We start from the raw sequence: 13935 nt of genomic DNA, 5'->3' as shown, positions 1-13935 counted from the left end.
ACCTGGACTCTATTATCACCTGTTCATTTCCTCCCCTATATGTGTCAGTTCCCCAGCTCTGTTCCCTGCTTCTGCATTGGTTGTTTTTCTGTTTGCTAAGCTGTTTATGTCTCGTTCCATGTCCGTTATTTATTAAATGTTACTCCCCGTACCTGCTTCGTCTCTCCAGCGTCATCCTTGTGATAGATCGTGACAGAATGCAGAAGCCATCATACGAAGCATCGGGGAGTACTGGCGTTCTGGTTGGAATGGTGGCAGCGGTTCGGGGTCGCCACCAATGGAACCGGGGATGCCTAGCCAGCTTATCGGGCTTTCGCGCCCTAGCAGGCTCGAGAGGTTTCCTTGCCCCGGTTGACTCGGATGGCGCTCATCCCACTTCGGGCCTCAGCTGGATCGTCAGTTTTTGCTTGCCCAGCCGGTCCAGGAGTTTTTTTTTGTTTGTCTTGTGTTTTGTTGGTGACGTTGGTGGATTCCGCTGCCGATGGAACCGGGGTGCCTAAGCTAGCCCTTCAGGCTTTCACGCCCTGGCTGGCTCGAGAGGTTTTCCTGGCTCGGCGGTTTCCCATCCCACGTCACACTCCACTGGATCATCGGGCTCCCCTTCAGCGGGATCGACAGGCGTTTTGCCTCAGCCGGATCGTCAGGCTCCTATGCCTGAGCCGGCTCGTCAGGCTCCCACGCTCCTGCCGGTTCGTCGGGCTTTCACGCCCCAACTGGCTTGCCCTGCGCCCATGTCTCGGCCGGTTTGCCCAGGTGGGACGCCGGGTGGCGTCCCAAGAGGGAGGGGTACTGTCATGTTTGCTCCCGCTCTTCCCTTCCCCTGGCGCTTGAGGGCGCCAGATTACCCTGCATCACACGCTCCTGCCATCCATCACCCACACCTGCCTTCTCTCGTCACTCGCATCAGCGTTAATGGACTCACCTGGACTCACTTATTACATGTTAATTTCCTCCCCTATATTTGTCTGTTCCCTTGCTCTGTTCCCTGCTGCTGCATTGATTGTTTCTTGTCTAAGTTTTTGTTTGCTGACGCTGTGCTTGTCTCGTTATATGTCCGTCATTTATTAAATGTTACTCCCCGTACCTGCTTCGTCTCTCCAGCGTCATTTTGCGTGACATATATGGCACATAAAATATCTTCAACTTATAACATGTTTTACCAGAGGAAATAGCTTATCACTTTGTGATTTTGGTTTATCACTCTGACTTCTCAAGACTTCATTCTTCAGATGTTTTTCTGACAGACAATCCAGACAATATATCCCAAAACAACTGTGTAATGCTCATCTATTTTAGGGACACATCAATCAATCAGTGTCAGTATCCCACCCGTTTTAAAGTGGTACCTTGAAAGTCTTATAATTGTCAAGTCAATAAGAGTCAATCAATAAATAACCACTAGTTTGTGTTTGTGCGTTTAACGCGTTGTGTTAGGTCTCTGCTTGACTAGATTGAATGGAGAACTAGGGGGAGTTGTCACTGTCTTTCCAAGTGCCTGAACTGCACGTTGGGCTTCGGTTGGTCATTTTAGTCAATGCCGTATTTCTCCGGAGACTGCTGTCCGAGTCCTCTTTCTTGAACTTGTAGCGTAATTTATTACAGCACGGGAAACAGAGAGTAAAGTCGTGAAGAAGATTCCCGCTGAAGATCATGTATATCCACGGGTTACAGCAGCTGTTTAGACTCGCGAGGAGCGCGGACAGTGTGACAGCGGTGTTCTCAGATTCTGGAAAGAAACGGAAAAAAGGAAATTACCAAAGATAACTAATTTGTCCAACAGCTGTGGTATAAATCAACGGTTCCGTGAAATCACAATCACTAAACACAATCGATAACATGCTGATCTATATTTAAACACCTGACATCTCCATATAGTGCACGTTATGGTATAGGATTAAAACGACTTTGTCTATGATGTCAGGACACCATACATGTTATGCATACATTTCCACTTAAACGATGTTATTATTATTTCGAGTCTATGTATTCTGTGTTTAAATTTCGTAACGGAATTGTGCGGTGTGCCTGGTACTCAATGAAGGATTATGCACAATTATATCAGCACGATCTCACACTCAGTTTGTGCAAATATGTACAAAAAGTATTTTTGTGTGTGAAAACACACACATTTGTTTGCGACTATATATATAGGAAAATACATTTTCGGAGGGCAAACTTCGGAACAATCTTTTGAAAGTTATTGGAGCAATGCATTTTGGTCAATGGTGTTCTACACTGCATTTTTGTGTCCCACATTTATTTATATATATATCAAAAAAACGTGTTAACAACCCAATATTTTTAATCAACCAGGTTGTCATATAATAGTATAGTAGACTTTTTTTTAAATTAATGCCAATGCTGTTTTCTATGCTTGTTTTCGCTAAATATTTTGGGATACTGGTGTTATGTCAGATTTTATGATGGTTGACAGATTAGAGTAAAAAGCTTTATTTGTCTGATTTTTGTTGTTGTATTGATGAAGGTATTTGATTGGGGAATGGGGATACATTTTCAAGATGGGAAATTAATTCACCAATAAATGTGGGGAAACAGAAGACCTGGAAAAAAATCTGTTTGTTTCAAATTCCCCTGGTACAACTGCATGGTATTTGCTACTATAATAAGTCTGGACTATGATCAATTAAAACATATCAATGCAGTTAAACAGGTTCATGTAAAATAATGAATTATGTTGACTTACACTTATGACACTTCCAAGGGCGTTTCATGATAATTATTACGGTCGTGTCAATCATGTTATATACTTAGGCTATTTTAACAGGGCATATGCCAGCATTATAGGCCTACTGCCTCTGCCCAGAGGAATACTAGGCTTTCATGGCAATGGCCGTTAGAGCTCACTTTGCCACATTTGAGCCCGGTTAGAGTCCCTGTTGCAGCTTTAACTTTATTTCGCTGTATTGGTGGAAGTGTTGGGATCATGTCCAGATCATGTCTAGTTAGTGATCTAGTGGTGGGAAGCATTCTGTTTTTCAACATTGTGTTGGGTGTAATTACATTTGATATATCTAGAGAACAATGGATAAGCAACAATGGGCATGACGGATGGAAGTAGTCACTACAGGTGTGATCAAGCCTCACATCAAAGTTGCCTGAAGCTGAATGGAAAGTGCTATGCCCTGATCAGTTATTCAGAAGAAAATCCTCTGTGACTGTCTATTCTAAATAAATAAATTTACCAGCGTGGACCCAAACAAACACATTGTAGGCATATCAGCACCGGCCTGTACCCTACCTGCCCTAAGCTCTCTCCTGGCCCCTTACACTAAGTCTGAATTTGTCCTGCTAGGTGACCTAAACTGGGACATGCTTAAACCACCTGACCAAGTCCTAAAGCAATGGGACTCCCTAAATATTTCTCAGATTATTACCAATCCCACAAGGTATGACTCCAAGCATCCTCGATGTTATCCTCACAAATAAGCGGTGACGTCACTCGCTTTGAGACCTTGAAGTAGTGGTTCCCCTTGCTCTGCAAGGGCCGCGGCCTTTGTGGAGCGATGGGTAACGATGCTTCGTGGGTGACTGTTGTTGATGTGTGCAGAGGGTCCCTGGTTTGAGCCCGGGTATGGGCGAGGGGACGGACGTAAAGTTAAACTGTTACATTGATGCTGTTGACCCGGATCACTGGTTGCTGCGGAAAAGGAGGAGGTAACCGATGTGAAATGGCTAGCTAGTTAGCGGTGGTGCGCGCTAATAGCCTTTCAAACGGTGACGTCACTCGCTTTGAGACCTTGAAATAGTGGTTCCCCTTGCTCTGCAAGGGCCGTGGCTTTTGTGGAGCGATGGGTAACGATGCTGCGTGGGTGACTGTTGTTGATGTGTGTAGAGGGTCCCTGGTTCGCGTCGGCGCGAGGGGACGGACTAAAGTTATACTGTTACACTACCATGTTGTTGTCATGTTGTGTTGCTACCATGCTGTGTCATGTGTTGCTGCCTTGCTATGTTGTTGTCTTAGGTCTCTCTTCATGTAGTGTTGTGTTGTCTCTCTTGTCGTGATGTGTGTTTTGTCCTATATTTTTATTTAATTCATTTCTATTTTTAATTCCAGCCCCCGTACCCGCAAGAGGCCTTTTGCCTTTTGGTAGGCCGTCATTGTAAATAAGAATGTGTTATTAACTGTCTTGCCTAGTTAAATAAAGGTTAAATAAAAAATATGAAAAAATGTAAAACTACCTATTTAAAGTGTTATTACAACCATAGTGTTCTTTTGTTACTGAAGCTTATATATCTAATGACCTGACAATGATCCACATCATATGGGTAGACAAATAATTTGTGTTATGCAGCTAAATACAACTAGCCTTTTTTTGGATGCAAACCAGTAATATGAATCACTGTTGATCTATCCTGTTCTGATCTAATGAGATGGATGCAGGATTTTCTACGGACTAGAATCAAAGCCTTTCCCAGTCATGAAGAACGAAGCTACGCCTCTCTTTGTTCTCATTGGCGAAGACTGAAGTCAAGTTAGGGGTTATATGTCAGACTCTCCTATACCACTTTGCCCAACATGTTATGCCCCAGAGGTTGTAAAAAAAATACTTTTTTTAAGGTGATATAACTTGTATCATTATTATAGGGCTGTGAAACCCATAGCTGAATGGCTTCAGACTGAGCATTTCTCACTAGAAATTGCTGCTGACATTGAACATAGCTTAGGGTTAGGGTATTTCATTCATGTCAGACTCTCCTATACCACTATTCCTAACATCTTATACTCCATAGGTTGTACATAAACCCTTTTTAAGCTGATATAACTTGTATCGTTATTATAGGGCTGTGAAACCCATAGCCGAATGGCTTCAGACTGAGCATTTCTCACCATTTATTTACAGATAGCAATTTCCGTTTTATAACAGATAATGTCCATTTATTTACAGTAGTGTGTTGATTAATTATTGCTTTCTTAATTGGAAATAAAGAATATGTATAAAAATGTCAAATATACCAAAAGCTAAATCAAGATTTATGATAATTTAACCATGTTAATCATTACTGAAACATGCAAACTATAAACATTTAACCAGTTAAAGATAATGAATACATGACAAGTAGATACAAATATTTTATAAAAAATAATTCATAAACATTTTAAGAGTTGGCTATAACATGTGTATAAACAAAGTGAGTGTGTATGTAAGTGTTTGTGTGTGTGTGTATAATGGTGTGTATTATAGTTTCCCATCATACAAATGTATCCCCATTCCCCAATCAAATACCTTCATCTATCTCACAAAAAAAGCATGTTTTTTTCTCCAATAAAATTGGACATAGCCTTGTTGAAAATGCATTATGAAAGAAATGATGTAATGTACACGAAAAAGCGCGTTTGTGACTACAAGTGCACCAGTACCCCAAGGTATTAAGCGAAAACAAGCATAGAAAACAGTATTGGCATTCAATTAAAAAACAACGTAAGGCTACTAATATATTATTATTATATTTTATTATTTGGTGACAACCTGGTTAATTAAAAATATTGGGTTGTTAACACATTTGTTATTTTATATAAATAAATGTGAGAGACAAAAAAAGGCAGTGTAGAACACCATTGCCCAACATGCATTGCGCTAATAACTTTCAAAAGATTGTTCCGAAGTTTGCCCCCATAAAATGTATTTTCCTATGAATGAAGTCGCACAACAGTATATGTATTTTCACGCGAATTAAGCCACACAAAAACGCACGAAATACTTTTTGTAAATATTTGCACGAATTGAGTACCATGATACATTTCTATTCTGCTTCAATTGTATACATATTCCACGTATGTGGATATTCATCCCAGTTAATTAGTAAAAACAATATTTTGGGGGGCACAGAATGGATACATCACCAAACACTTTGCGTAATCCCCTATATAGACTGTGGCTTTAACATGAGTTATTAGTAGAGGGAGAGAAACATACTTGAGTGAAGATAGCTCATGTTATTAATTCTATATCAAGGTTCACCTTTTGATTTGTGTGCGCAATCGAACCTACCTTTCCCAATACAGAGAAGTCACTTACCGTCCCATGCGAAATTCTCATCCCACACCGACCACATCTGCACGATGAAAAAAGGTGACCAGCATATTATGTAAGCCAGGACAATCACAAAAGTCATTTTGACAGTTCTCAATTTCGCTCTGGATATAGTAGTAACGTTGCTAACAGAGTTAATTCCCATCAGACCGTTTTTTGACGCAACACCCGCGTGTGTGTTTCTGGTTTTATACCTTATGTTCTTCCATATGCTGTGGCAGATGAACCCGTAGCATATCATCAGAATGAACACTGGGATTACGAATATACTGACGGTTATCCAAGTGATGTACGCCTTTACACCCCACGGTTCTATGAAGTGGCCCCAACAGTCGTAGACAACCGAACCGTTCTTGATCTCACTCAGAGAGAAGATAAAGTACTGCGGCATGCTGAGGACCAGACTACACATCCAGGTGCTGATGATCATAATATAGGACCGCTGGGTGGGCTGCTGAAGGGTCTTCAGAGGGTGGCAGATGGCGATGTAACGGTCCAAGGTCATCATCACCATCATGTAGGTGGAGGCGAACATGCCCATCACCTGGAGGTGCTTCACTATCCTGCACAGGACATCTGGCCCGTAGAAGCGAAAGGTGATCTTCCAGCAGAGCTGCGGCAGGACCTGGAAGAAAGCGACCACCAGGTCAGCTATGCTGAGGTGCCGGATGAAGAGGTGCATTCTCGACTTCTTTTTCTTAGTGTTGAACATGGCCAGCAAGACACTGACGTTCCCAATCACAGCCACCACAAAGGTGATGCTGAGGACCGTTATCTCTATTTTGGCGACCTCTTCATTTCTTCCAAAAGGATCGCTCCCGTTCGGGAGGACGGTGCCATTGCCAAGGATCCCCATGATCGGATCATCCGTAGGACTGAAAACCAGAGATTGGTTGACTCCGTTGAAGAGGAGCCCATGGACGGGAGTGTGCATTGCACAAACCCTCTGTGCGCGCTTTGGCCCTAGTTACAGTTCCAGAGGGGCAGAGTTGTGTGAATCTCCGTATGCCAAATAAGGAGCTACCTGACTCTAAAGGGAAAGGACTCTTCTTGGTTTCTGAGCTGCTGGGCCTTTTAAACGCGAATCAAATTTCGGCCACCACGCCTTGTGCTGTTGTAGCCATACCCACTTGTGTATCCTATGGCATGCAGTCAGTCATGTTGCGCAAAACTGGACACAACCCCCCCACATCACCAAACCGCCTCTTAACATAATAGTTTGAAGTCCATCTTTGAAAATGTATGTTTTGTGTGACAAAACATTAGCGCATTGGAACTGGAATTACACAAACAAATCATGTAAATGGTGTATGGTAAATCAATTCGAAATGTAAAATATTCGGTAATGTAAAATATTCGGTTGCTAAAATACAGTTTAACATGTACAATTGTTTAAAACCTTTACAGGAATCCCGTTCCATATAATACCGTGAACAATTGCGGAATGCTTGATGCATTCCATTTAAACTGTAACTAGGCAAGTCAGTCAAGATTAACCTCTTATTTACAATGACGGCCTACCGGGGAACAGTGGGTTAACTGCCTTGTTCAGGGGAGGAACGACAGACTATTACCATGTCAGCTCGGGGGTTCGATCCAGCAACCTTTCTGTTACTAGCCCAACGCTCTAACCACGAGGCTACCTGCCACTCCTTAGACTACTATGAACACCTCAGACAGGAATCAAGCCCTACATTTGTATTTCGTTTAATTATAATTATTTCTATACAGCCTACACTTTTTCGCTCTGAACTCAATGATTTGAAATGCAGCTCCAACGCAGCTTACACATCTGACACCACCAAAACTTCAGCTATGGGTTACACTTGATCTGATTGAATCTAGGCCTAAATAATTGAGATACACAATTTTATAATTTGAATACAGAATGAAATCAAGAAAATCGCCTCAATCGCCTCAAACAAAATGAAAATAATACCATTATAAACGATTTATTTTCCCTCTAGTCTACTGAGAGGCTGGCTGAAAGAGGCTCAGCTGACAAAGCATATACCAAGTTGTTTATTTTTTTATAAACCAACCCTTAAAAACAACTATTTACAAAAAAGAACAATATACTGTGTATGCAATAGTATGCATATCCATATGTAGGCCTATTTGGTTAGATGTGGAACATGAGTTAGATATGGAATATACACTCCAAAAGCCTTTCTCTTGGTGATGTTAACAGATAGACATTAGTTGAAATGGAAGCTGGAATGTTGGCTTTGATGCAGCTTGTGCACAGCTCAGTTCACCTTAGCTGTGGCAGCTTTATAATCAAGACACTGATGAACTGTTTAAACTTTGATGTTAAAATCGGTGCTCTTGAAATGTTGTTATATTGGCTATGTTTAAACTTTGATGTAAAAATCGGTGCTCTTGAAATTTGTTGATGTAACCTGTGTACATACTTCTTTAGATTAATATCTAAATGCATAGTGTGCCAGAGAAATCAACTTCAAAGACCAAATAAGGTTCTCAACTGTACAAAACAAAAGAGAGGCATAATATTTCAGGGTCAGATATTTCATAATAAGTCTGATCCACAGTGAATGGTGCTGTAGAGTCCAATGCTCCTCTGCTGTATAAAGCTCAATGACAGGGCTTGCCTTTCTGCCACATCACAGACAAGGACCAAACACACCAGTTATCTCACAGTATCAGATATGTGAGAATGAAATGATCAGACAGAAATCGCATTTTTCCAAAATACACTGTATATACAAAAGTATGTGAACACCCCTTCAAATTAGTAGATTTGCCTACTTCAGCCACACCCGTTGCTGACAAGTGTAAATTGAGCACACAGCCATGCAATCTCCACAGACAAACATTGGCAGTAGAATGCCTTAGTGAAGGGCTCAGTGACTTTCAACGTGGCACCGTCATAGGATGCCACCTTTCCAACAAGTCAGTTTGTCAAATTTCTGCCCTGCTAGAGCTTCCCCTGTCAACTGTGAGTGCTGTTATTGTGAAGTGGAAACGTTTAGGAGTAACAACGGCGGTTTCCATGGCCGAGCAGCCGCACACAAGCCTAAGATCACCATGCGCAATGCCAAGCGTCAACTGGAGTGGTGTAAAGCTCGCCACCATTGGACTTTGGAGTGTGGAAACGGGTCCTCTATAGTGAATAATCGTGCTTCACCATCTAGTGAAAGCCTTCCCAGAAGTGGAGGCTGTTATAGCAGCAAAGGGGGGACAAACTCCAAATTAATGCCCATGATTTTGGAATGAGATGTTCTAAGAGCAGGTGTCCACGTACTTTTGGTCATGTAGTGTATATTCTCCCCTCCCAGTCTGGGTGAAGAGGAAGAAAGAAGGAATACAAATTTAAGAAAAACGTTGTGTTAGAGATTAGATTCCTGTATTTCTGCATGCCACGTTCTGCAGAACTCTCCTCCCTGTGATGAAGACATGACGGAGTGTTCCTCACACTCTGCAATAATCATCATCTGCCCCTATCACTATAACAGGGTCCAGCTAAGAGGTCCAGCCCCGAGCCTGCTGAGGAAATACAGGAAGTAGCATTGTCTCTTTCCTTTTTGAAACCGCTTGTAAACATTTTATGAACTACTGATGTATTGTTTAACCATGTTTGTCTTCCTTTCCCTTCTCTGTCACTCTCTCATTTCTCTCTCTGTTGCCCCCATTGACCGTTCCTGTATTCTCACAACAGCGCAATCTTTTGCACTCACTCTACCTCCCTCAGTGCCTCCCTCCTTTCTCCCTCTCCTGTGGCCTTGTTTGGTCAGGGAGTCTCGTCATTGTGCGGTTGGTTAGAGCTCCTCCTTGTCCAACAATTATAATGACGCCAGTGTGGTTTTGAAGTGACCCATGGTAACGTTCAACACAATAACTATAGCCCCAGAAAGGCGATTACAAAAACTGCTGTGGTCATTCAACTGTCAAAACCATTTGGTCATGGTGATGATACTAGCCATGTGCCTCTATTGGCATCCTACCACACGACACTGTAGTTTCACCAATGTCTCAGTTGAAAGGACTCTGGCTGTGGTCAGTGATGTAAGCTGATTCTCCAGTTCACACAGGAACCTCGTCTGAATTGTGTCTCAGTTAAATTGGCTTACTGGAATCATCAAGTGTTCCCACTAATCCTCTGTCATAGTGCACTAATATTCTCATGCATCAGAACCACTGAGAGGACCAGCCCTGATGCCACGGGGTTGCAGACCACAGTCTCATAGACATACAACATCTCTGTACCACAAACTCCCAGTGGGAGTTCTTCTTGTTGTGGTCTCCCTGCTAAAAGCTCTGTGTTGTTTAATGAACTGTCCCCCCAGACCATTCTGGATAACTCTGGTTAGCTGTGTTCTGTTTGCTGCCTGAGGCTTGGCCAGCGGATGGGTTAGTAAGTTAAGCCACTGACTGCTGTAGCTGTAACTCTCCCCTGTCTGGGCTGCCCTCCCCTGCCCGGCCCGGCCCTCCCCTGGCTGGGCTAACCTCCCCTGCCTGGGCTGCCCTCCCCTGTCTGGGCTGCCCTCCCCTGCCCGGCCCGGCCCTCCCTTGCCTGGGCTAACCTCCCCTGCCTGGGCTGCCCTCCCCTGCCTGGGCTGCCCTCTCCTGCTTGGGCTGCCCTCCCGTTTCTGCGCTGTTTCTGGGGGTTCATAGGGGAGAGACTGATCTGTTATTATGCCTCGGGCTCTCTGTGTTTGATTAGCAATGGAACCTGTTGTGTCTGGCTGTCTGCTCAACATCCTCCATCCAGACCGTGTGTCCCTCCCTCCCTCCTTCCCGAAGAACAGAGAACCGAGAGAACCGAGAGAATGTGTGTTATGTCTGCACCCTGAACGGACATTCTAAATCACCTTAATGACAGCAGGCATTGCTCCTTGGCTTAGAGTTCATTAGGGCTCTGCTTATACTTGCAATGTTGTGGATTCTTTGTCGACCTCCTTTCTTAGCAATCATACCTTGTATGGAATACTCATGTATAATAGAATATTCCTAAAAATGAGTCTATTGTTTTTTGTTCTTTTATTTATGTCTCTAATGTGATTAATGCCATAACAGTTTCAAATTGGCTTTGAATTATGAAAAATATAATCCATCTTTTTGCTTTACTAAGAATACCTAATTTTCTATTTATATGCAGAAAGCGCCAGGAAATACTGGGCAGGATGAAAAGGTTTATGTCAATGTCAAAACTCGCCTATTCAAACTTTTCAGTTTCAGGATTTCATAAAATAAAGGGTCACACAAGGATCAGTCTCACCATGTCTAGGTTACAAAGTATAACACTCACAAGGCAAACACGTTATTTACAGTAAACAGTCTTCTCTTTAGCTTCAGTTGGCTACTTGACCTGTGGATATAGGTCATTATACTGGCTCTAACCACTGACCTAGTATATATTATGAACTAAAACTTGTAGTTGTGCACAAAGCCTTGGGATTCTGGGATTCCTCTCACCGGCTCATTGTTTAGTTAAAATGGGTTTGTTTCCTCTGGCTTGGAGGCTTGTATCTGTGACGGCCGTGTATTAAAGGGGTAACCCAAACTCTTACTGAGAGGTAGGCTACACAATGGTTTCTCCACAAGGCAACCCCATGGAGTTCAATTAGAGATGATTCATAGCGGCTACATATGACACCCACGCTCTCTGAAATTTGTCAAAACAACAATAACTCAATAAATAAAGTGAAGGAAAAGAGCTGCACCCTGAAAGGTCAAAGGCCAGTCTGGGCCGCCTACTTCACTCCCTGGAAAAATACATTTTATTTTACTGTGTTTGTATACTGTATCTGTCCATCAAATTAAATTACAATTATACATAAAATCAGCAATTACATGTCTACAAGTGAATATTTGTCTTCTACTTAAAGCCTAAATCAAATAGGACATTTCATCTAGGTTTTTATAGATTAAGACAAATTTCACAGAAGTAGAGTTAGTGGATTGACCGAGCAGGGCTTTTGTTGATGCTGCTAGCTATAAATAATGGGTTCTGTACGTTTTATATACAGTACCCGTCAAACGTTTGAACACACCTACTCATTCCAGGGTTTTTCTTTATTTTGACTATTTTCGAAAAAATACAATTCTAAAAAATAGTGAAGACATCAAAACTATGAAATAACAAATATGGAATCATGTAGTAACCCAATTTTTTTTAAACAAATCCAAATATATTTATATTTGAGATTCTTCAAAGTAGCCACCCTTTGCCTTGATGACAGCTTTGCACACTCTTGGCATTCTCTCAACCAGCTTCACCTGGAATGCTTTTCAGACAGTCTTGAAGGAGTTCCCACATATGTTGAGCACTTGTTGTTATGCTGGTGAATGAGGACCCAAAAGCGACGTAATAGAAACAGAGTCTTTATTCTAGTCTTAAACAAACAATGATTCTCCTGGATATTATCAAAGGTAAATCCAAAACAGGAAACTGAAATCCTCTCGTCAGTAGAGAGGAACGACTGGAGACGCGACCACAGACTGCAGGTCGCTTCAGGAAGGCACAGGCCGTAGCTGACATAGACACCTGCTCACACGCAGCATCTGAAGAAGGCAAAAACACGACAGGGCGGAACAAGGACACAGAACAGCAAACCTCAAACAAGAATCCGACAAGGACAGAAGCGGAAAACAGAGGGAGAAATAGGGACTCTAATCAGAGGGCAAAATAGGGGACAGGTGTGAAAGAGTAAATGAGGTCGTTAGGAGAATGAGAAACAGCTGGGAGCAGGAACGGAACGATAGAGAGAGAGAGCGGGAGAGGGAGAGAGGGAGGAGGAGAGAGAGGGATAGAAAGAGGGAAAGAACCTAATAAGACCAGCAGAGGGAAGCACAGGGACAAGACATGATGATCAAAGACAAAACATGACAGTACCCCCCCACTCACCGAGCGCCTCCTGGCGCACTCGAGGAGGAACCCTGGCGGCAACGAAGGAAATCATCAATCAACGAACGGTCCAGCACGTCCCGAGATGGAACCCAACTCCTCTCCTCAGGACCGTAACCCTCCCAATCCACTAAGTACTGGTGACCACGTCCCCGAGAACGCATGTCCATGATCCTCCGTACCTTGTAAATAGGTGCGCCCTCGACAAGGACGGGGGGGGGGGGAGGGAAGACGAACGGGGGCGCGAAGAAAAGGCTTGACACAAGAGACATGGAAGACAGGGTGGACGCGACGAAGATGTCGCGGAAGAAGCAGTCGCACAGCGACAGGATTGACGACCTGAGAGACACGGAACGGACCAATGAACCGCGGAGTCAACTTGCGAGAAGCTGTCGTAAGGGGAAGGTTACGAGTGGAAAGCCACACTCTCTGACCGCGACAATACCTAGGACTCTTAATCCTACGTTTATTGGCGGCTCTCACAGTCTGCGCCCTGTAACGGCAAAGTGCAGACCTGACCCTCCTCCAGGTGCGCTCACAACGTTGGACAAAAGCCTGAGCGGAGGGAACGCTGGACTCGGCGAGCTGGGACGAGAACAGAGGAGGCTGGTAACCAAGACTACTCTGAAACGGAGATAGCCCGGTAGCAGACGAAGGAAGCGAGTTGTGAGCGTACTCAGCCCAGGGGAGCTGTTCTGCCCAAGACGCAGGGTTTCGAAACGAAAGGCTGCGTAATATGCGACCAATCGACTGATTGGCCCTTTCTGCTTGACCGTTAGACTGGGGATGAAACCCGGAAGAGAGACTGACGGAAGCACCAATCAAACGACAGAACTCCCTCCAAAACTGTGACGTGAATTGCGGGCCTCTGTCTGAAACGGCGTCTAACGGGAGGCCATGAATTCTGAACACATTCTCAATGATGATTTGTGCCGTCTCCTTAGCGGAAGGAAGCTTAGCGAGGGGAATGAAATGTGCCGCCTTAGAGAACCTATCGATAACCGTAAGAATCAC

The 13935-nt window shown here is 43.5% G+C and overlaps 1 protein-coding gene across 1 annotated transcript; it reads right to left on the bottom strand.

Moving 5' to 3' along the window:
- Positions 1–429: 429 nt before the first annotated feature.
- Positions 430–7100, bottom strand: LOC139578265 (arg8-vasotocin receptor-like). The gene is made up of 2 exons (XM_071405656.1): positions 6039–7100; positions 430–1726 (listed from the first exon to the last, which is right to left on the bottom strand). Exons 1-2 carry the CDS (start codon positions 6985–6987, stop codon positions 1464–1466), a joined length of 1212 nt encoding a protein of 403 aa, XP_071261757.1. The 5' UTR covers positions 6988–7100; the 3' UTR covers positions 430–1463.
- Between the last annotated feature and the right edge of the window lie 6835 nt (positions 7101–13935).

The sequence above is a fragment of the Salvelinus alpinus genome, chromosome 6, assembly GCF_045679555.1.
Source record: "Salvelinus alpinus chromosome 6, SLU_Salpinus.1, whole genome shotgun sequence".
NCBI lineage: Eukaryota > Metazoa > Chordata > Actinopteri > Salmoniformes > Salmonidae > Salvelinus > Salvelinus alpinus.
The sequence above is the reverse complement of the archived record's forward strand: the minus strand, read 5'-3'. Positions and strand labels throughout refer to the sequence as shown.

Coding starts and splice junctions, on each gene's coding strand:
- LOC139578265 (XM_071405656.1), bottom strand. CDS start 6,987: ATGCACACTCCCGTCCATGGGCTCCTCTTCAACGGAGTCAACCAATCT. Junction 1,727..6,038: donor TGAGAATTTCGCATGGGACG/GTAAGTGACTTC, acceptor GTTTCTTTCCAG/AATCTGAGAACACCGCTGTC.